This window comes from Dryobates pubescens, chromosome 27 (genome assembly GCF_014839835.1).
Source record: "Dryobates pubescens isolate bDryPub1 chromosome 27, bDryPub1.pri, whole genome shotgun sequence".
Lineage (NCBI taxonomy): Eukaryota > Metazoa > Chordata > Aves > Piciformes > Picidae > Dryobates > Dryobates pubescens.
Genome location: NC_071638.1, coordinates 1,122,533 through 1,146,060, shown reverse-complemented (window position 1 = coordinate 1,146,060; position 23,528 = coordinate 1,122,533). Strand labels below are relative to the sequence as shown.

The window sequence follows — 23,528 nt, the reverse complement described above, 5'->3', positions numbered from 1 at the left end:
ACTGCTCTGTTAGAAAGTATCTGCAGAGCTGTCTCTGGGGATTGGTGCATCTCCCTGCAAACCCTTTAGGGAGACTCCCCTAGCTGAGGATCCCTTCCCTCTCTCTGCCTCTTTCTACTCCAAGCAGTTTCTTCAGTTTCTACAGTTTCTTCTTTCTTGCTATGTGAATACTCAATCTGAGGCTGCCTGTACAGAGAGGATGTACAAAGGATGCCACACAGCCAGATGTATTAGGTGCCTTGGAGTGCAGGCTCACAGGATATGATCTGTCCTCAGGTGCAGCATAGATCTGTGCCCTCTCTGCAGCTCCAGAAGCTCACACATCCTGGCCACCAGTCATTAAATTGAACCTCAGGTTGACTTAAGGTTGTCTGTCATGAGAGGTTTAGATTAGATGTTAGGACAAATATCAGGTGCTCAAGATCGGAACAGGCTGCCCAGGGAGGTGGTGGAGTCATCATCCCTGGAGGTGTTCAAAAAACATGGCACTTCAGGACATGCTTTAGTGGTATGGTGGTGTTAGGTTGATGGTTGGAGTTGATCTCAGAGTTATTTTCCAGCTCTAATGATTCTATGATTCTATCATTTCACCAACTAAGGGAGAAGCCATGGCAGGGTTGGTTCAAATATGGTCAGAAGCATGAATGAGCATTAGGCTAGGAAGATTCTGAATGTGTTTCGCTCTATGTCTGCTAAACTGAAGTGTCTGCACAGAAGAAACAAGCTTACTGCATGAGGTATGAAATGTATTGCTGCCTGCCACTCAGCCTCAGGACCCAGCATTGTTGTTCTCATTCATCTCTCTGTTAGGATAGCTGACCAAATTCAGAACTGTTGGTCAGATCAGCATAGCTGAAGAAACAGAGGAAGAGGGAAGGACTTGGTACTTCTGAGGCCAGGCACTTTTTCCTCCTCAGCAGCTGCACGGATAAAAGCTGCCACTGCTCTTTTCCAGCTCTCCTTGCTGTACTGAGATGTTACAAGTAGGTTTGCACAACCATATTTAAAATATTAGAAGAAATTATCTGCCCAAATGAAATGCATCAAACAATTCTCTGCCATTATTCCCAGAGGGAGGGTGCTTCATAATGCTGCAGGGGAAAATGTTAGAAACCTCTTTCTTTGGCAAACAGCAGAGAAATAATATGTAATAATAATGGTGGTGATGATGTATTTTATTATTGAAATGTAAAAACCTTTGGACCAGAACTGGTCAAAGATACCCTCGAAGACCCCAAAGGTAGCAGCTAGCTTTTGCCTGGCTGAAATTGCCAAATGCAGCAGTTTTCATCCAAAACCATACATTTTCCCAGTCTCTCAGACAAAACATTTAGTGGTCCAAAAGCAAGAAAACAGTTCAAGGCTGACATATGAGGCAGAACAAAACCACAGTCACTGACATGGAGCAGAACTGGTTCTATAGTGCTAATGGGAAGAGGAATCTATGGTGGTCAGTTGACTTGACACAGACATTAAGGTAAACCAAGAGGAGACATTAAGATGTCATTCTACAGCCCCGTTTCTGCAGACTCTCAGGAGCCCCTGAGGGAAGCTTGTGCAAGGAATGAGTTTACAGACTGTGTGGAAGAATATTAAATACAGTGTTTTGGAAAGGAACGGAAAGAGGAAGGGAAAATTGATTTGTTGGTACACGAGATCACATAAAACTCTCTTGGAAGAGTTCCTAAAGAAAGGATTTTATTTACCCTCAGGAGGGAGCAAACAGTTTAGGCCTGCAATTTTATTGCCGAGTCTTGGTTCTTAACCTGCTGTCCTTCTACTTTTAAATCCCAGAGATAGCACAGTGGTTTCCATGAAGTGCACCTAGTCTCTTTTGATAAGGTCTGATAGTAGAGAGAAAGAAAATAAGCTGCCATTTGCCTTTAAAGACTTTTCCAAATGTACTGTTCTGTTCTTTCCAACAGCAGTTCCTTTTGCTGTAACTTCTAGGTAAACAGTGGGAAACCACTTGCTGCAGTTGTTGAATTTGCTGGGTTAAGAGTTGTCTCCTTGGTACACAGCATCAAAGAAGGAGCTGACTACTGCAGTTCCTGTAACTACTGAAAGGGCCACCAGGAGATTACTGTCTTCTTAGCTGTTCTGCTGGTGGGAATTAATAGAGCCAGCCAGTCCAAGGGCACTGCTTAGTTCCAATCCTGCTTTCTTGTGTACAACCCCAGGCTCAACAAAACAATATTTAATATATCAAGAGGCACCTGCCAGTTTCTGGAAGGATCACATATGTGTTACACTCTTCTAAGGGTACCTGCTCAGCCTTTACCAGATTTAGCAATTAGCAAGGATCATTCCTGTTTGACTAAATAAGTATGGTCATCTTACTGACATGAAATATTACACTATCAAAATTAACATCTTGTTTCTGTCCACACTACTAGGACTTGGAAGACACCATCCAACTTCTGGCATGTTTCAAAAGTGCAAGAACATATAAAGAGAGGATAGTCCTTAGAGCAAAATAAGAGTGTCTGAAATCATCTGACCACAGTGATCAACAACAGAGATAACTGTAGCTCCCTAAACTGCACTTGCACCAGAGCTGAAGAGCATTAATACTGCATTTAGTACTGTGTGAAATGCAGACGCAGCCTCCTTTAAGAGTGATAAGCAGTTTGAAAGCCTGAAGAATAGAGATATTGGGTAGAGATAGGCTAGGAGGAAGATGAAGGCAGTTTTTTTTCACAGTCTTAATATATGGAATGAACACCTGCAGACATAAAAGGATACTGAGGCTGTGAGGCAGAGCTAGGTAGATAATAACACTAATAATCAGCCGCAGATTGGAAGGGGTAGAATTCCCACACCAGGTGTTGCATACTGTGCTGGATTGAACAGGTGGAAACCATGACTTAGTTTCATCTTCCCGGGCATTTGGCTGTTTGGCAGAGCACTTTTTGCTTAGCCAACTTGGAAGAGCTGGCAGGCTTAAGGCCCATGGAGATCCTACTGCTGTTCAGGCTGCTACATATCTTGCAAGCAAGCGTCCAAACTTCAGTGTGTTTGAACCCAGAAGAATGTGCCCTGATGACTAAGGTCTGTGTTAAGCCCCTCTCATGCTAGGAAGTGTTGCCCTCTTGACCAGCAAGTACCTTCTGTGGATTGCAGAGCAAAAGCAAAATTTGTCCCAAATTCTTCCAGTGTGGGAATGTAACTGGAGGAACATCTGCATGACCTTAGTGCCAGTACAATTCCTCACTGATTGCCTTGGTTCCCATGCAGACTGAGATGTGGACCTGCTTGTAGCAATACTGTGTAAATCTATTGCTAGAGATAAGAGACAGCAATACTGTTTGGTGTAAGTGAATCAAGGGTACAATTAAATGCTTTTTGTGATCTGGGGAAACTAGATGAGCTCTCATTTGCTGCAAGTAAATGTCTATTCCTGAACTGAACCGTGGCAGCATGTATAAATAATGCATGGAACAGTGGTCTTATCTGCATCAGAGCAAGGAGCTATCAAAGATTCCACAGTGTTTGTCACTGGCTGCTGCTGTGTGCCTATTCCTGAAGCTGAGTAACAATCATTTCATTCTGTCCTGCTAAATCCCTGAAATGTCCCCTCTATGGGATGCTTACATAATAAGCCACAGCTTTCTAGTCATTTATTGCCACTGTCTCCAGTATATTTTTGTAGGTTTCTTTTGCATTTATATACATTTATTTGGTTTACTATCACTTTGGATGCTAAGAAAAAAATCACCTTTGATCAAAAGCACACTTCCTTGTGAGCACAATCCATTTCCTTCAGAACGCTTTCGTTCCCTGGTTACTGCATTACTTTTGGTCTTCGTTAATCGCGTAGTTAACTGGGAGCAACAGATCTGTGAGATAAAGAAATGCTCTGGTCCAAGTCAATATTAGTCCAGAATGCACAGTTTCCCACTTACATTTCTGAAATACAAGATGTGACTGTGCTGCTTAAGCACTTACATTCATATTAAAAGTAAAGCAATTAATGCCAGATCTCCTTTTTCTGCCAGTTATTAGTATGTTATCAACAGCTAGGTCTCAACAAGAAGTTGACTTGATTGCAAGACAGTAATGCAGTGGGAAGTCTCCAGGGGTGTGGGTTTCCAATTACCTGTAAAGGTTTGGGGGTTGGGTTTGGTTTGGTTTTCCAATCCTTTTTTATCAATCCTTTGTGTTAGCCTGCTCCAGAAGCACTCAGTGGGAAGGCAAAGTTGGTTTGTACATTGCTACATCTCTTTGTGCCTCCTTTTAGTTGGTTTTATTCTTGTAGACTTTGAAACATAAAGAGAAGTCATCTCTAAGCCATTCATTCTGGTCAGTGTTGGATGTTCATTAGAGAATTACATTCTCAGATGGAGGACGCATTTTTACTGTGACCAGGGGTAAGTCACTGTGGATCAGAAAACGTGAGATCTGGTGGAAACCTCATCATATGCCTGCTGTAGCAAAATAATACCCTTCCCAGTTCTGAATTGAAACCAGCATTTGTTGGATAACATAGCTCAAAACATGATTCCCTATGGTACAGCAGCCACTCAGATTAAGATATGTGGTTTCCCTAATGCCTGTCAAATATTGTTGGAAACCAGGCTGGCTGGGCTGTAAGGTGAACATTACATGGGTGGTATCAATTCCCTGCAGAAATCAGAGGGGAGTGAGAAAGACAGAAAGTAACATGCAGCCAAAATACATATGAAAAAGGATTAGTATTTATTTTTAAACCATCATGTAACAGTTCCTTAGAATTTCTGTGTATGTGTGCTTAATGAATGAGAAAAAGGAAAAGCTCCGTTTCTCAGCGGAGATGATGATTTGGAAGCTGAGATATATGAATGCAAAACATTCTGACTAGCTGTGAGTTTGGCTTGTGTGCATGATCGCTTCAGTGGAGTCCTCCACACCGAGTCCACGTTTGGTTTGGGGGTTAAAAATAAACCAAAAGCGTATAAGCTGGACAAAATGAAACTATTGTATTGTAGACTGTGGTAGTTTTAGGAGACTTTTGCATTGGGAGAATGTGGCCACATCAGAAGGTAACCCTACTGTGCTAATCAGTGACTTTGCTGTCCACAATGTCTTGGGACACCTGGGCCATTGCTTCCAGCCTGGGAGGCAAACACTGCTGAGACATGAATCTGAAAACCACAGATGCCTTGCTGTGTATGTTCTTCACAGCAGCCTGGGCAGCAGTTATGAGATATACAAATGTCTACATTCATTATGGCAGCATAGTTAAGCTAACTCGGAGAACTGAGATTGAATGGAATCGTGATTGTGATAGCACCTCAAAATATTAGTGTAATATTGTGACTATCTTTGTCTGAAGCTCTCAGGGTGTCATGTGTGACTTCTGCTGATGAAAGAATTGCTAGTAGAGCTAGATATTTCATTCCCTTTCAATTTTATTTTCTAAGTGAAAAGTATTTATTTCCTATTTTCCATTTGAAATAGTATATTTACATGTAATGTGTCTGTTTGGCATATATATGCAGTGATCTCGTGTACAGGTCATGTCTTGCCTCACTAAACACCCACAAACTAAATGTAAGACAGCTTCTTTGTTTACAGTGTCCAGAATCATTATAGCCTGCACTCCGTCCCAGATCACTGTTACAGCTTTTATTGATTGTCTTTGAGCCTCTCCTCTCTTGCTCTCCACAGCACAGCTCAAGTAGCACCATCAAATAAGGGTGATCTCCCCTTGCCATGTCTCTTTTCAGACCACATAAAAGTTACTTCAAGCAGCAAGACCCAGCTCTTATTCAAGTAGCGCATCTGGTCTGTGTTTTGGAGTGAGGTTCCCAGTTTGCTAAATTAACCTAGTTGCTTAATGTATGTCTCAGAAAAAAAAACCTGTCATGATGACCATTAATTTTCTCTAATTTCTTCACTTGTTAATAGCAACTAAGATAATATTAAGGAAGGAAGAAAGAGAGAGAGAACTCTATAATCATAGAATCATTAAGGTTGTAAAAGACCTCTAAGATCATCGAGTCCAAACACAGCCCAGCTACCATGACCACCAAACTATATCCTGAAGCACCACCTCTACACACTTCTTGAACACCTCCAGGGAGGGTGACTCCACCACCTCATGGGAAGCCTGTTCCAGTGCCTCACCACTCTCTCAGTAAAGATGTTTTTCCAATCTAAACCTCCCCCAGCACAGCTTAAATACATTCCTTCTTGTCTTCTTACTGGTTAATGGGAGAGGAGATCAACATCGGCCTCATTACAACCTCCTTTTGGGTATTTGTAGAGAGCAATAAGATCTACCTGTAGCCTTCTCTCCTCCAGACTAAACAAGCCCAGCTCCCTCAGCCTCTCCTCATACAACATGCCCTCCAAACCCCTCACCAGCCTCTTTGCTCTTCTCTGGACATGCTCCAGGACTTCAATGTCTTTCTTATACTGTGGCACCCAGGACTGAACATAGCACTCACGCTATGGCTTCACCAGGGCCAAGACCAGGGCCACAATGACTGCCCTACTCCTGCTGGACACTCAGGTTTGGATATAGGCCAGGGTACTGTTGCCTGCCTTGGCCACCTGGTGCACTGCTGGCTGATGTTCAGGTGGTCCAGCAGCACCCCCAGATCCTTTTCCAGCAGGCTGCTTTCCAGCTACCCTTCCCCGAGCCTGTAATGTTGCTTGGGGTTGTTGTGATGGAGCAGATTATCCTGGTGGCAATCACTGCACACCTGAAGGATGGCCAAGGGCTCAGGTCCAGCCAACATGGATTTAGGAAGGGCAGGTCCTGCCTCTCCAACCTGACCTCCTTCTATGATCAGGTGACCCATCTGGTGGACATGGGGAGGCCTGTGGATGTGGTCTGCCTGGACTTCAGCAAGGCCTTTGACACCGTCCCCCACAGCAAACTGCTGGCTAAGCTGTCAGCTCATGGCTTGGACAGCAGCACTCTGTGCTGGGTTAGGAACTGGCTGGAGGCTGAGCCCAGAGAGTGGTGGTGAATGGTGCCACAGCCAGCTGGCGGCCAGGCACCAGTGGTGTGCCCCAGGGATCAGTGCTGGGCCCCATGCTCTTTAACATCTTCATTGATGATCTGGATGAGGGGATTGAGTCAGTCATCAGCAAGTTTGCAGATGACACCAAGTTGGGAACGGATGTTAGTCAGTTAGAGGGTGGAAAGGCTCTGCAGAGGGACCTCGACCGACTGGACAGATGGGCAGAGTCCAACAGGATGGCATTCAACAAGTGCCAGGTGCTGCACTTTGGCCACGGCAACCCCATGCAGAGCTACAGGCTGGGGTCAGAGTGGCTGGAGAGCTGCCAAACAGAGAGGGACCTGGGGGTGCTGATTGACAGCTGCCTAAACATGAGCCAGCAGTGTGCCCAGGGGCCAAGAGGGCCAATGGCATCCTGGCCTGCATTAGGAATAGTGTGGCCAGCAGGAGCAGGGAAGTCATTGTGCCCCTGGACTCTGCACTGGTTAGGCCACACCTTGAGTCCTGTGTCCAGTTCTGGGCCCCTCAGTTTAAGAAGGGCATCGAGACACTTGAAGGTGTCCAGAGAAGGGCAACAAGGCTGGGGAGAGGCCTTGAGCACAGCCCTGTGAGGAGAGGCTGAGGGAGCTGGGGTTGTTTAGCCTGGAGAAGAGGAGGCTCAGGGGAGCTCTCATTGCTCTCTACAACTACCTGAAAGGTGGTTGTAGCCAGGAAGGGGTTGGTCTCTTCTCCCAGGCAACCAGCACCAGAACAAGAGGACACAGTCTCAAGCTGCACCAGGGGAAGTTTAGACTCGAGGTGAGGAGAAAGTTCTTCACTGAGAGTCATTCATCATTGGAATGTGCTGCCCAGGGAGGTGGTGGAGTCACCGTCCCTGGAGGTGTTCAAGAGGGGATTGGATGTGGCACTTGGTGCCATGGTCTAGTCATGAGGTCTGTGGAGACAGGTTGGACTTGATGATCCTTGGGGTCTCTTCCAACCCTAGTTATACTGTGATACTGTGATACTGTGACCAAAGTGCAGGACCCAGTACTTGGTCTAGTTAAAACTTATTCCATTGACCTCAGATCCTTGATCTAGCCTGCCCAGATATCTCTGCAGTGCCTTCCTGCCCTCAAGCAGATCAACACTCCTGCTCAATTTAGTGTTGTCTGCAAACTTGCTACAGGTGCCCTCAATCCCCTCATCCAAATCATTGATAAAGACATTAAACAGAAATGGCCCCAGTACCGAGCCTTGAGGGACACTGCTTTTGACTGGCCACCAAGTGGATTTATCTCTGTTTGCCATAACTATTTGGGCCTGGCCATCCAGCCAGTTTTTAACCTAGCAAAGAGTCCACCTGTCTATGCCACAGGCCTCAAGTTTCTCAAGGAGGATGCTGTGGGAGATGGTGTCAAGCGATTTACTCAAGTCCACATAGATAACGTCCCCAGCCTTTCCCTCATCCACATCACATGAGTGATTTGTGCTTGTCAAGAAGTCATAGGAGTTTCTGTATCAGTTTGTGGTCTTCAAAACATCTGTAAATGCAATGGCATTTACCAGCCTTACCAGCACAGACTCAGCACTGGGCTGGTCTCTCACAATGCTGATGTTTTGTGGAAGTGTCCTACATTACACTTTCATGTCCTGGAAGTGTCCTACATTACACTTTCATGTCCTAATCATGGGTTTCTTTTAATTACTCCAAAATCCATTCTAGAGATGAAAGACATGACAATCAGGAACACCGGAGACTGCTTTTGAGGACTGGGAGCCTCTCATTTTAGATTTGCTAGTAGCAATCCAACTGAGTTTCAGACTTAGCAAAAATCATTCCTGTGCGATGACTTCTTGGTGTGCTGCACTCTGCACCCACAACTGAGTCACTGGCCACATCATACAAACCACCAGACCAGCTCATGCTGCTGTGATTGGGAGTCTAGTGGCAGCTTCAGTGGAAAGAGCAAGGGCAACAAGGCTGGTGAGAGGCCTTGAGCACAAGCCATATGAGGAGAGGCTGAGGGAGCTGGGATTGTTTAGCCTGGAGAAGGCTCAGGGGTGACCTCATTGCCCTCTACAACTACCTGAAAGGTGGTTGTAGACAGGAGGGGGTTGGTCTCTTCTCCCAGGCAACCAGCACCAGAACAAGGGGACACAGTCTCAAGATGTGCCAGGGGAGGTTTAGACTCGAGGTGAGGAGAAAGTTCTTCACTGAGCGAGTCGTTCGTCATTGGGATGTGCTGCCCAGGGAGGTGGTGAAGTCGCCATCCCTGGAGGTGTTCAAGGGGAGCTTGGACGTGGCACTTGGTGCCATGGTCTAGTTGTGAGGTCTGTTGGGACAGGTTGGACTTGATGATCCTTGGGGTCTCTTCCAACCTTGGTTATACTGTGATACTGTGATACTGTGACTTGAATGAGCATGGAAGATGCTCCCTCAGATCATCTCTGAGATGCATCTATGGGAAGAAGTTTGATCTGTGGTAGCTCCCTTCCAGAGACTGATGGAACACTTTCCAGTACTAACACTCTGACACCCACTAACAGACATTACATTTAAAACAATAAGGATCATTTTGGGATTATTTAATGTGTGAAAGCATGAACAAAACAAAACAAAGTGTGATTGGAAAATCAACAATAAAATCCAAATGCTGGCTTGAAATCATAGGAACAGAGCCAAACAAATATTATCAGGCACAGCCTCCACTGGGAACAATTGCTTCCCTCAAAAACACAGGGAAATCCTGCCTTTTTGTTGCACCATTGAATGACCTCCCTGAGCTGAATCTCTTCTAGGCAAAAATAAAGGAGTGCTTCCTCTGTCGAAATACTCTATTTGGAGATGAGAATGCGGATTGCTAGAAGAGATGCTTGACTTTATTCAGCCTCAGATGATGTCTTGATGTCATGGAAACAGTGAGTGGAAGGAGAGCCCTCAGTAGCACAGGACATCATAAAGGGAGGGTCTCTAGAAAAGCCTTGTGCTGTCAGTGCGCACGTGAATCAGCGGTGGAGGTTGGAAGGGACCTCTGGAAGTCAGCTGTTCCAACTCCTGGACTTGGCACTTCCATGGCGTCGTCTGCTGTGGAGTGAAATCTTACTCTTAGAATTTATAACATTAGTGATCCTCAAGAAAACCTGACTCTGGCAGGAAACTACTCATGGAATCACAGAACAATAGAATGCCTCAAGTTGGAAGGGACCACAAGGATCATCCACTTCCAACTCCTCTGCCCTGGGCAGAGACACTGCCCTCTAGACGAGGCTGCTAAAAGCCTCACCCCGCCTGGTCTTAAACACTTTTGGGGATAAGGTGTCCACAACTTCTCTGGAAAACCCATTCCAGTGTCTCACCTCCCTCACAGTAAACTTCTTCCTAATGTCTAGCCTAAATCTACCCTGGGCTAGTTTAAAACTCTTGCCCCTCATCCTATTGCTACAATCCCTTCTAAGAAGTCCCTCTCCAGCTTTCCTGGAGGTCTGCTTCAGGCACTGGAAGGCTGCTGTAAGGTCTCCCCAGAGCCTTCTCCAGGCTGAACAGACCAAATTAACACCCTCAGCCTGTCCTTGTAGGAGAGGAGCTCCTTGTAGGAGAGGAGCTGATCATCTTTGTGGCCTTCCTCTGGACCCACTCCAACATAACCATGTCCTTCATGTGCTGGGGGCCCCAGAGATGGCCTCAGTACTCCAGGAGAGTTATGACAAGAGCAAAGCAGAGTGGCAGAATAGCCTTCTTCACCTGCTGGCCACACATCTTTTGATGCAGCCCAGGATATGGTTGGCTTTTTGGGCTGCAGGCACACATTGCTGGCTCATATTAAGCACCTCCTCAATCAGCACCAACAAGTCTTTCTCTGCAGGGCTGTTCTCAATCCACTCGTCACCCAGGCTGTATTTGTGCTTGGGATTGCCCCAGCCCAGGTGCAGGTCCTTGCACTTGGCCTTGTTGAACCTCATGAGGTTGGCATGGGCCCACCTCTCCAGCCTGTCAAGGTCCCTCTGGATGGCATCCCTTCCCTCCAGCATGTCAACCACACATCTGGGTGTCATCAGCAGACTTGCTGAGAGTGCACTCAGTCCCACTGTCCATGTCACTGACAAAGATGTTAAACAGCACTGGTCCCAGTACCAGTCCCTGAGGTACTCTGCTTGTCACAGGTCTCCATTAGGACATTAAGCCATTGATCACAACTCTTTAAGAGCTGCCACCTAGCCAATTCCTTATCCACTGAGTGATGCATCCATCAAATCCATGTCCTTCTAATTTAGAGGCAAGACTGTCATGCAGGACAGTTTTGAGTACTTCAGGAAAAGTTCAGGAAAATGATGTCATTTGCTTTTCCCTTATCCACTGATACTGTGATCATGAGAAGCCACCAAATCTGTCAGGCGGGATTTGGTGAAGCTATTTTGATTGCCACCAACCACCTTCTCATTTTCCATGTCCTCTAGCAGTCTTCAGGGTGACCTGCTCCATTATCTTGCCAGGCACTGAGGTGAGACTGAGTGGCCTGGAGTTCCCCAGCTCTTCTTTATATCTGTTTTTGAAAATGGGAATTATGTTTCCCTTTTCCCAGTCAGTGGGAACTTCATCAGACCACCATGACTCTTCAAATATGATGGAAAATGGCTTTGTAAGTTCATCTGCTAGTTCCCTCAGGACCCACAGATGGATCTTGTGAGGTTGCATGGACTTGTGCACCTTCAGGCTCATTAGATGGTCTCAGACTTGGTTCTCTTACAGTGGGCAGACCTTCATTCTCCCTCCCTGTCCTTGACTTCTCCACCTTGGATGGTGTGGTTAGAGCCCTTGACATCGAATACTGAGGCAAAAATGTCATTGAGTTTCTCAGCTTTCTCCATGTCCTGTGTGACCAGGTCTCTGGTTTCCTTCCAGAGAGGGCCCACATTTTCCCTATTCTTCCTTTTGTTACTGATACCCTTATAAAAACTTGCCTTGCTAACCCTGATGGCCCTGGGGCTTAGCTTTCCTAACCTGATCCCTGGCATATGGAACACTTCACAAACTTGTTCATCACCCTTGCACAGGGGCCATGCCAACATTCTCTGTGTCGTTCCAATTTTAGTGTAAGTGCTGCTGAAGCAAGCATCAGGTGTTACCAGAGATGAATGTAACCCTGGAAGCTTCCAATAGTTAAGCAGCGAAGGCTTCCTGTGATATGTTGAAGTCACACAACTGCACATGCTGATACCAGTGATCTGAGTTTTTCATATAATCCTAACTTGTTTCAGTTGGAAAATGCCATTAAGATGATTGAGTCCAACCATTATCTAACTCTACCAAGTCTGCTGTTAAACCATGTCCCTCAGCACCAGACCTCTGCCTCTTTTAAACACCTCCAGGGACAGTGACTCTACCAGTTCCTCAGGCAACCTACGCCAGTGTTTGAGAACCCTTTCAGTCAAGAAGTTTCTTCTAATACCCAATCTAAATCTCCCCTGGTGCAACCTGAGGCCATTTCATCTCATCCTAGGACTGGTTATTAGGGAGAAGAGATGGACCCCCCCTCACCACTACCTCCTTTTATAGAGAGCAGTGAGGTCTCCCCTCAGCCTTGTCTTCTCCAGACTAAACAAGCCCAGTTCCCTCAGCTGCTCACCATAAGCCCTGTTTTCCAGACCTTTCCCCAGTGTTGTTGCTCTTCTCTGGAACTGCTCTAGGACCTTCAGTGTCGTTCTTCTAGTGAGGGCCCCAAAAGTTAACCCAGTACTCCAGGTGTGGCCTTAATCAGGACCGAGTACAGGGGCACTAAATGACAGAATAGAAAAGGAAGTGTTTAATGTCCAGGAAGTTCACTAGCAATTCTGAAATGTTCTGAGACAGCTTGGACTCTCTGAATTCTTGCCAAAGGCAATTAGAATAGACATTTCAACCTCAAGTTCAAGTTTTCCACTTGCAGTCCCTCATGTCAGAACAGTTTAAAAACTTGACTGGAGTAACTTTAAATCATTTTAAGAGCACCTCAGACACAGAAGGGTAATTTCTCTGTATTTATTTTGTTATGTGGGAGAGGGGAAATTCAGAGCAACTCAATACAAAAATGTGTGGGTTGGAGTGTGTACTTGTGCTTGGTGGAGGAGTTGTCCCCAAAACTGAAAGGGAGATTATTTGTGCTCAGTTTCCTAGCTGTAACCTGCCACCTCTCTGCTTCTGTCATTTTGGCCTTCTTTTTGGTAGACAATGCTACCGGATTGTGTAGTGGTGTTTGCACAAAGGAGATAAGATTTAGACACCTACATCTGTTCCAAGTTGTGTGGTAAGCAGGATTTGAAACCCAGGGTTGTGGAGGTGAAACCAGGTGTAAGCCGCTGCCCTCAGTCTCTTCTGAGATACATCCGTATCACCAGTGTGGTGGGGAATAAGCATATCCTTTCAGGGGAAGTTGGAAGAAATACCATGGTGCACCTCAAAGGCATGAGGCCAACTTCAAAGATTCTGGGAGTTAGGGAATAGCAGCACCCAGAACAGAGATTTCAGAGGTATATATAAAAATAAAAAGGCATGAGAGAATTTCAGCATTCTGTATCACACCACCAGTTTCTTTTAGTGAAGAGTGTGTGGTGCATATTTCTCCCTTTTCTATGGCCAGTGCTGAATTCCTCAGGGCACTGGTGATTCTGCAGATGGGACACTGCAGAAAACTGGGGCCCTCAGGCAGTGCCTAGCCCTACCCTCCACAGGCTGTGAGACTGAGTGACGTGGTGCCATGCATGCAAAAATCTGTGCAGAGGCTTCCTGTGTTCAATCAGCCAAAGCAAGAAGCTAGCTTCAGCAAAGGCTGAATTTATAAGAACAGCAGCAGGAGATGGGATGAGGGATTTAGATGGCAAAAGAGCTTTTAATAGCTTTTGCATCATCATGCAAGCGTCTGTTTCAGTGTTTCTGCCAACCAGTGCAAGCAGTAGAAGTTTACGAGTGGCTGATATTACATGTGACAGAAATACATTTGTCTGTCCTGTGCCTGCTGCTTGGCAAGCAGATGACTGGTCATATTATAGAACAGAATAGAACAGAATAAACCAGGTTGGAAGAGACCTTCAGGATCATCGTGTCCAACCCATCAACCAATCCAACCCACCTGAACAACTAACCCATGGCACCAAGCACCCCAGCAAGTCTCCTCCTGAACACCTCCAATGATGGTGACTCCACCACCTCCCCAGGCAGCCCATTCCAATGGGCAATCACTCTCTCTGTGTAGAACTTCTTCCTAACCTCCAGCCTAAACCTGCCCTGGTGCAGCCTGAGACTGTGTCCTCTTGTTCTGGTGCTGGTTGCCTGGGAGAAGAGACCATCACCCATCTGTCGACAACCTCCCTTCAGGTAGTTGTAGAGAGTGATAAGGTCACCCCTGAGTCTCCTCCTCTTCTCCAGGCTAAGCAACCCCAGCTCCCTCAGTCTCTCTTCACAGGGCTGTGTTCCAAGCCCCTCACCAACTTTGTTGCTCTTCACTGGATTCATTCCAGCAAGTCAACCTCCTTCCTAAACTGAGGGGCCCAGAACTGGACACAGGACTCAAGGTGCAGCCTAACCAGTGCAGTGTACAGGGGCAGAATGACCTCCCTGCTCCTGCTGGCCACACTGTTCCTGATGCAGGCCAGGATGCCATTGGCCCTCTTGGCTGCCTGGGCACACTGCAGGCTCATGTTCAGCCTACCATCGACCAGCACCTCCAGTTCCCTCTCTGCCCGGCTGCTCTCAGCCACTCTGACCCCAGCCTGTAGCTCTGCATGGGGTTGCTGTGGCCAATGTGCAGAACCTGGCACTCGGATGTGTTCAATCTCTATGAGCCAGACCGTTGTTTCCACAGGCAAAGAGGGATTTGCATCCTTCTTAATGTGAAGAAAAACTAGCAAGGGCCTGAGCCACATTATGTACAAACCACCAAGGTGTGTGTGAAAGCAGTGCCACTGACTGCGCTAAGATCACTGCTGAGAAATAGGAAGTTATTGTCGAAAAGCAGCCTTCCAAGATGAGTCAGAGGCCAGAAAATGAGCTGCTTTGGTCAGTTTCCAGAGGTACCATATAGCAAACAAGATTACACTTGAATGAAACCACCTCGAATGATTTGGCTTCTGATGCATTGAAAATCCTTTTAAACTTCAACTGCAGCATTCATTCCCAAGTTATTTTACTCTGTGTATTTCATTAGAGAAGACTAAAGTGGTTTGACCTTTCTGTACATTCCAAAGATGTGTATTTCTGAGACTATAAAGGAAACTTTAGAAAGAAACTGCCTTCCAAATTCAAGCAATGATATTTTACTATGCTTGCAAAACTGCATTAAAATGAAATGAATGTAAGGAAAAGGTAAAATACCAACTGTCCTTTCTTTGTTGCTTGAGCACAAGTGATTGTGATGCACACATTAGAATAGAATAGAATAGAATAGAATAGAATAGAATAGACCAGGTTGGAAGAGACCTTCAAGATCATCGTGTCCAACCTATCATCCAACACCACCCAACCAACTGAAGCATGCAACCAAGCATCCTGTCAAGCCTCGTCCTGAACACCCCCAGCGACAGCGATCCCACCACCTCCTCGGGCAGCCCATTCCAGTGGGCAATCACTCTCTCTGTGTAAAACTTCCTCCTAACCTCCAGCCTAAACCTACCCTGGCGCAGCCTGAGACTGTGTCCTCTTGTTCTGGTACTGGTTGCCTGGGAGAAGAGACCAACCTCTGCCTCACTACAACCTCCCTTCAGGTAGTTGTAGACAGCAATAAGGTCACCCCTGAGTCTCCTTCTCTCCAGGCTAAGCAACCCCAGCTCCCTCAGCCTCTCCCCACAGGGCTGTGCTCCAAGCCCCTCACCAACCTTGTCGCCCTTCTCTGGACTCGTTCCAGCAAGTCAACCTCCTTCCTAAACTGAGGGCCCAGAACTGGACACAGGACTCAAGGTGTGGCCTAACCAGTGCAGTGTACAGGGGCAGAATGACCTCCCTGCTCCTGCTGGCCACACTGTTCCTGATGCAGGCCAGGATGCCATTGGCCCTCCTGGCTGCCTGGGCACTCTGCAGGCTCATGTTCAGCCTACCATCAACCAGCACCCCCAGGTCCCTCTCTGCCTGGCTGCTCTCAGCCACTCTGACCCCAGCCTGTAGCACTGCCTGGGGTTGCTGTGGCCAATGTGCAGAATCTGGCACTTGGATGTGTTCAATCTCATGCCCTTGGCCTCTGCCCATCTGTCCAGCCTGTCCAGGTCCCTCTGCAGAGCCTCTCTACCCTCCAGCAGATCAAGGCCAGGTAGCACAGCTTTTTGTTCATCTTGTGTATTCCCTGTCACACATTCACCTGATCAGTAGCTTTCCACATTGTGATGAATGTTTTGAAGCATTCAAACTTGGAGGCCATATAAAGCATAGCTGGCTATAGCAGTCTGAGTCTGTGCATAAATTCACACAGATTTTTGGGTTTGTCTAAACATACCCAAAATCTTAATTTTACCTTTCTCAGACTTAAGTATTTGTATTTCTAACAGCTGGCTGAGACCTGGAATATTTCATTAAACCTCAAAACTCTATAAATACTACTTGAATATAGGAATTGGGTAGCAGAGCTTTGCTTATTTGTGAACTTCCACATTTTTTCCAAGCACCTAAGTGTGTACAGTATGAAAGTCCAAGTTGTCCAAGTCCAGTGGTGTTGCTCAGACTATGTTCTTAATAAGCAACTGTAAAAGGTGTGGAAGCTATGAAAGAAAAACCATGCTGTTCATTTATAGGAATGCAAGTTTTGTTGGAATTACCACTCAAATAATGCTATTGTAGTAATTTCTCTCTCCTTTCTAACAGAAAAAATAAATATTGAAGAGAATTCTAGGAAAACCAATTGTCTAAGGCTAAAATTCAGTCAAAAGTGCTGTTATTTTGCACACATTGCTATGTAAAGTGTCTTTAATGTACTGCTTTTCAGTGACTGCTGTCACTTAAAGCTTTACATCACCCTGCTCGGCAAAGCCTTTGGGCTGTCTTTGAAACAACATGGATTGCTTTCTTCATCGGCTGCTGGATGGAAGAGGCCATGTAAATAAGGGTTTCACATTAGTCATCTGTGACAATTACAGGTGCCTGACTTTTTTAAGGAGAAGAGGCCAAATTTCCTTGAATTGGGTAGAATGCAGATTTTGGGCTAAGATTTACTGTGTCTTAGGTGCTGCCCATCCATTCCTGATACTGGCTTCTCAGGCAGTTTTCCTTATGCCTCTTGTCGCTGTGCAACTCTGCCTAGGCAGAGTGACTCCCTGTCCTGCTGAGCAAGGTGTCAGAGGAATGGTCAGTGAGAGAAGGAATTCCTTGATTCAACCCAAAACTTTTTCCGTTGTGCCGCTTAGCCCCTAAAACCTTAATGACCTCACAGCCCTGCAGCGGGAAAAGGTGATGAGAAGTTCAAGGTTGCCATCTACTGGTGAACACAGATAACAGGGTTTTCATGGGTTTGCTTCCTTTTTATCTCTTCCGACTTTTCTTCGTGTCCTTGCCTGCAAGTCCTTTCTTCGTAAGGCACTAGAATGAGACTGGTGTTTTATTCAGCTTTAACTGGGGTGATATTTGCTGATTTATTGATGACAAGATGTTACAACTGCATATGAAATTCCAGCCATTCAGTTGAACCACATTTTAATTTCTTCATGCTTTTTCTATGAATTCAGATATAGATGAGTGTTCCTTTGAAAGAACCTGTGACCACACCTGCATCAACTACCCTGGAAGCTTTGAGTGTCTCTGCTATAAAGGATACACCTTGTATGGACTGACACACTGTGGAGGTTTGGAAACTGAGTCTTGCTTACCTGTTTGCTTGTTTGCTATGTGAACTGTTTACTGAGCCACTAAATTTTTAGCTGCAGATTTTAGAACTGAAGAAGAAGATAAACCAATAAAGCTAAAATGCATGAGCTGAGTGTGACTAAAACCTCAGCATCACAATTTTGCTGAAACATTCCCAGGAGAAGAAAATCGATGAAAGATAATGGCCAGGCATTCGTGCAGTGGTGGCACAAAGCAGCCTCAGTGTAGGTGAGAAGCTTGCAGCTGTGACACTTGCATCCACTGCTGCACAGAGGCAGCTGTTCTCCCACAGTCATTGCAAAGCAGCCTCGTGGCTGGGGTTCATCACGCTGTAGAGAGTAAACTTCCTCACACAGCTTACAAGCACAGAGTAGCAATTGGTAATTACATTACACACAGGAGAGAGGTTAACCACAATTGTATTTACAGAAGGAAGCCTTCAAATTATGGGCAACAAAGAGAATAGGAGAAGGGTATCAGTTTTACAAGGTTTCACATTTTGGCTCAGATGTGAAATCACAGAATCGTAGAATTGCTCTGCTTGGAAGAGACCTTTCAGTCTATGTATTCCTAAATTGCTCCACACACTTAGCCAAAAATATATGGTTAAAGGCTCCTGTTGTTTACACTCCATTCAGTTTGTGCCATGCAAACTGATGTAGCAGAAACAGATGCTAGACCATCATTTTCATCCAAGTGCACCTGATGTCACCTGCTAATGATATCTCTACCTGGCTTGACTTTGGGAGAAAGGTGTAGGTGTGTGTATTAGTATCTCTTGTGTAGAGCAGGGTAAGTAACAAATGTACTCACTGTATAGTAGAGGCAGGCAGGAAAAGAAATAGGAGCCCTTCTAAGGAAAGAGTTTGGAAAAAGACTCTACAGGAAAATACTCAGTACTGAACTTGGGGCAAAAATCTAACCAAATCCAAATCTGCTTTTTTTCATACTGGGCAGATCCAAAATCACAGGTCTGAATCCAGACTTGTCCAGGCCCTGAGCTTTGCCACTCAGGTTTATCATTAGTTTTAGTCAGGTCCTGGAAATAAATTTTCTTGCCAGCATCCATGTAGCACTGAGCACAAGTCAAAGCTAGAGAAAAATAATGAGAACCTTGAAAAACATTTGGTGCAAGCTTGTCTCTTAATAGTGGCACTCTTAGATGCTTCACTGAGAAGGTCTTCAAACACTGGGATAGGCTCCCCAGGGAGATGGTTGAATCCCCATGCCTCGGTGTTTCAAAGAGACAGAGATGTTGTGCTGAGGGACATGGTTTAGCACCAAACTTGGCAGAGTTAGAGAATGGTTGGACTTGATGATCTTCAAGGTCTTTTCAAACCAAAACCATTCTAAGTATATAAATGCTGATTCCAAAGACTAAGAAGGTTATATTTCAGACTGACTAAATACTTTTTCTGATGTACCAAATGTTGAAAGAGTTTAAGAGGAACGTTGGTGATAACATACCCAGTAATTGCTTTGCCTTCTTTCATGTTTTTACCTTTCATTTATATTTCAGGAGCAGAACACTAAATAAACTGCACTTCACTTTCTAGATTCTATCAAATACATCGTTTTCTCCTTCATCAGAATCATAGAACAACTTTGTCTGGAAGAGCCTTAGAGATCATCTAATCCAACCTCCCTGCCATAGGCAGGGATGCCTCTCAACCAGACCAGATTACTCAAAGCCCCATCCAGCATGGCTTTCAACATCTTCATGGAGGGGCATCCACAGCCTCTCTGGATAATCCATTCCAGAGTCTTGCCACCCTCGTAGTGAAGAATTTCTTCCTAAGATCCAATCTAAACCTATTCTCCTGCAATTTAAATCCATTTCCCCTTGTCCTATAGGTGGACACTTGTAAAAAGTCCCTCTTCAGCCTTCCTGCAGGTTCCCTTCAGGTATTGGAAGGGAGTTAGAAGATCCTCTTCTCCAGGCTGAACAATCCAAATTCCATTAGCCTATCCTTATAGCAGGAGTGCTCTCTAAAACTAAACTCTGTGAATCACTATGGAGAATTAACCTCGTTGCTATGCAGAGGGAATCTAATCTCACAAATGTTGAGGACCTTCACAGTTTTCCATATAATGCAGTATACAGCATTGTCCAGGTGCTACAGAGACTTCCAGCATGTGTTGTATCTTCGTGAGTACTTTGAGAATGTCAGCATAACTAGTCCTGGCAAGTAAATTGTATCATATGCTTATATCCTTGAAAGAGTAGGAGCCATACGTGTGTCTAGAGAAAGATAAATGCAACACGCACCAAAACTGTTTGACCTGAGTATTGTCTGCCTTTATATCACAGTATCACAGTATCACTAAGGTTGGAAGAGACCTCAAAGATCATGGAGTCCAACCTGTCACCACAGACCTCATGACTAGACCATGGCACCAAGTGCCATGTCCAATCCCCTCTTGAACACCTCCAGGGACAGTGACTCCACCACCTCCCTGTGCAGCACATTCCAATGATGAATGACTCTCTCGGTGAAGAACTTTCTCCTCACCTCCAGCCTAAAGTTCCCCTGAAGTTTATATGTTTATATATGTTTATGTATGTTTACATAGACTTAAATATAAAGGAGATAATAGAAACAGACATCCTTATGCCTGTAATACCTCAATGTTCAGTATACATGTGCACACACGGTTAATACTCTCCCTAACTTGAATTCATTTGCAGATATCGATGAATGCAGCATCAGCAATGGCAGTTGTGACTATGGGTGTCTGAATACAATGGGGAGCTACGAGTGTGTCTGTCCACCTGGAAAGAAATTGCATTGGAACAAAAAGGACTGCATTGGTAAGTGTGGGAGGCTCAGAAGTGAGTGTAGTGATGCTCCTGTTCTCCAGGAGAGTTAAAAAGCCTGTAGCTTTGTCTGATGAATGTTGCATTTTAATGTGATGGATCAGATCACACCTGATTTTAGGGGGATTCGTGGGCTAGGGTATAAGTGCAGGCGGATTAGACAATGGGAATACGTTGGGGGTTATTTGCTTTGAACTTGTCGTCTCATTACTTTGTGTACTTTATACTTTTGTCCTTCATTTGTCCTTTGTCCATCTCTATGACCTTAGCTATAACTCCATTTCCCTCTAAAACTAAATTAGAATATTCAAAATATTGACTATTTCCAAGCAAAGTGTGACATTCAGGTTAATAGCTACATTCACAGTATCACACACCACTTTTCCAAGTTACCTCTAAAGTTATCCTTCTTAATACTGGCTTTGATAACAGTGGTAAGTGCAAAGAGCACAAATCCTGTGACCACTAAAATGACAGCACTTGCTGATAGTGCCACTTATTTCCTGGCAGATCTGAATTTCTGTATCCTTTAAGTAGAAGACTTTTTCTTCTGGGATCTTATGTAAAGCACAGCAAATCCTGGCCATGGCTACAGTCGTTCAAAGTGAGATTTTCATTCCATTTTCACATTTTTAATGGGAGTAACATACCTTAGGTCTTTCACAGTCAAATTGAGGTTGGGGGGGGGGGGGGAGGTGTCCTCTGGGTTTTAACCACAAATAACTTCTCATAGATACATTTGGGGCTGATGCTCAATACCTACCTGGGAGCGAGACAAAACCAAAACCTTGGTGGGGACCTTAAGGGAATCTCTGCATATATTGAGGAGAATGTTGCCTGAAGCAGAGAACACTCACTGGCCTCTTGGGAGATCATGCTGTTGTGGCATTTTTTCACTTACATGGATCCAGCAAAATGGAAAGCACTTTAGAACCAAGGTGGGCAGGTGAAGCTCCTAAGCTGGGTTTCAACCTTTGCCACTGACCTTCTTCACCACCACAACTAAGTTCTTAATTTTTCCTGCTTACCTTTTTGTGTACTACCTTCCCTGCTGTGTGCAGAGCTAAGTACTGTAGGAGTATGAAACAGTCAACTCTGCTTTTCTAGTTAACCTTGCCATGTACCACTTAGTCCTCCAGAAAGGAGTTTGTAAATTAACAGTAAGTTCTCACTGTAAATTAACAGTGAGAACTAAAAATTTTTGAGGTCTGCTGTATAGGCCATAGAAATCTTGTGCTATATTGCCTCTCAGCCTACTGAGAATTATGTTCTCATACTAAGAGACTGCATTGAAAATATTTTCCTAGTTTTTATCTTCATTGGGAGGGCCAATGGCATCTTGGCCTGTATCAGGAATGGCATGGCCAGCAGGAGCAGGGAGGTCATTCTGCCCCTGTACTCAGCGCTGGTTAGGCCACACCTTAAGTCCTGTGTCCAGTTCTGGGCCCCTCAGTTTAGGAAGGAGGTTGACTTGCTGGAACATGTCCAGAGAAGGGCAACAAAGCTGGGGAGGGGTTTGGAGCACAGCCCTATGAGGAGAGACTGAGGGAGCTGGGGTTGCTTAGCCTGGAGAAGAGGAGGCTCAGGGCAGACCTTATTGCTCTCTACAACTACCTGGAGGGAGGTTGTAGACAGGCAGAGGTTGGTCTCTTCTCCCAGGCAGCCAGTACCAGAACAAGAGGACACAGTCTCAGCCTGCACCAGGGGAGGTTTAGGCTGGATGTTAGGAATAAATTCTTCACAGAAAGAGAGATTGGCCATTGGAATGTGCTGCCTGGGGAGGTGGTGGAGTCACCATCACTGGAGGTGTTTAGGAAGAGACTGGATGGGGTGCTTGGTGCCATGGTTTATTTTATTAGACAGTGTCGGGTGACAGGTTGGACTCAATGATCTCAAAGGTCTCTTCCAACCAGGTTAATTCTATGCTGTTCTATTCTATTTGTAACACTCAGTTGGAAGATGGAAACCAGAGCACCCTTCTCTATTCACAGAATCACAGAATGATTTCAGTTGGAAAAGACCTTTAAGATCTTCGAGTCCAACCACTCCCTAATGACCAAGTCTAGCACTAAACCACATCCCTTACCACCACTGATGAACATCATTATATTTGATTAATATAATGAGGCTTTAAATGGATGTCATCTTCTTGCTTATCACCTGCCCTTATTACCAACATGATTTAGAGGGAACCGTGTTCTACAGTGCTACACAAGCACAAAAAAAAGGAGGACAATTATACTTACTGATCCTGAATGCCACATGTCTTGGAGACATTTGCCATATCAGTATCATCTTTTGCATAAGAATGGCATTGCACCAGTGTTGTCTCCTGTCTGAAGAAATAATTTCTTTAAAAATATTGCCCAAGCAATATAAAAAGCCCTTAGGGGGAGGTAAGTGAAGGATGATTATTCCCATATTTGAAATGTGAACATCAGGTGTCTTTAAGGGGCTTGTATATATTCACATTGAACCAGCAGTGAGACCAGGAACATGAACCAGCTGGTGTCTCCTTGGAACCTTTCCTCTGCCCTCAAGCCAAGACAGGCAGGGCTCATTCCAGATACCACATTTGAATTGTCCTGTGTCATCCCTTCAACTCCCATTAGAGCTTTATTGGGCTTTTCCCAAACCCTGGCAAACCCAAACCAGTGTGCTCTGATCTCCTCCTTACTTTGGTGTAGCTGTGGTGAGCTGAGAGGTAGGGAAAGTCACATTTGCAAGTAACACAGTCGGCTATGAGCAAAGCAAGAGTCAGCCAAGTCTATCTTACATGGTGAGCATATTTGAAAGAAGTAGCAAGGAGCAGTCAGAGAAAAAGCAAACAGAATCATTAAGGTTGGAAAAGACCCCTAACAGCACCAAGTCCAACCATCAGCCCAACACTACCATGCCCACTAAGCCATGTCCCAAAGTGCCAGGTCTACACAATTTTTAACACCTCCAGGCATGGTGA

The 23,528-nt window shown here is 45.2% G+C and overlaps 1 protein-coding gene and 1 non-coding gene across 2 annotated transcripts in view; one reads left to right on the top strand and one right to left on the bottom strand.

The window, feature by feature from the left end:
• The window catches only part of SCUBE1 (signal peptide, CUB domain and EGF like domain containing 1), a 255,138-nt gene that overhangs the window by 203,758 nt on the left and 27,852 nt on the right, over positions 1 to 23,528 (top strand). The window contains exons 10-11 of the mRNA XM_054173884.1: positions 17,613 to 17,729; positions 20,441 to 20,563. Coding sequence (XP_054029859.1) covers positions 17,613 to 17,729; positions 20,441 to 20,563 — 240 coding nt within the window. The remainder of the gene's footprint in view (positions 1 to 17,612; positions 17,730 to 20,440; positions 20,564 to 23,528) is intronic.
• Positions 11,943 to 12,045, bottom strand: LOC128898609 (U6 spliceosomal RNA). The gene has a single exon (XR_008462918.1). It is a non-coding gene; the product is annotated as a U6 spliceosomal RNA (small nuclear RNA).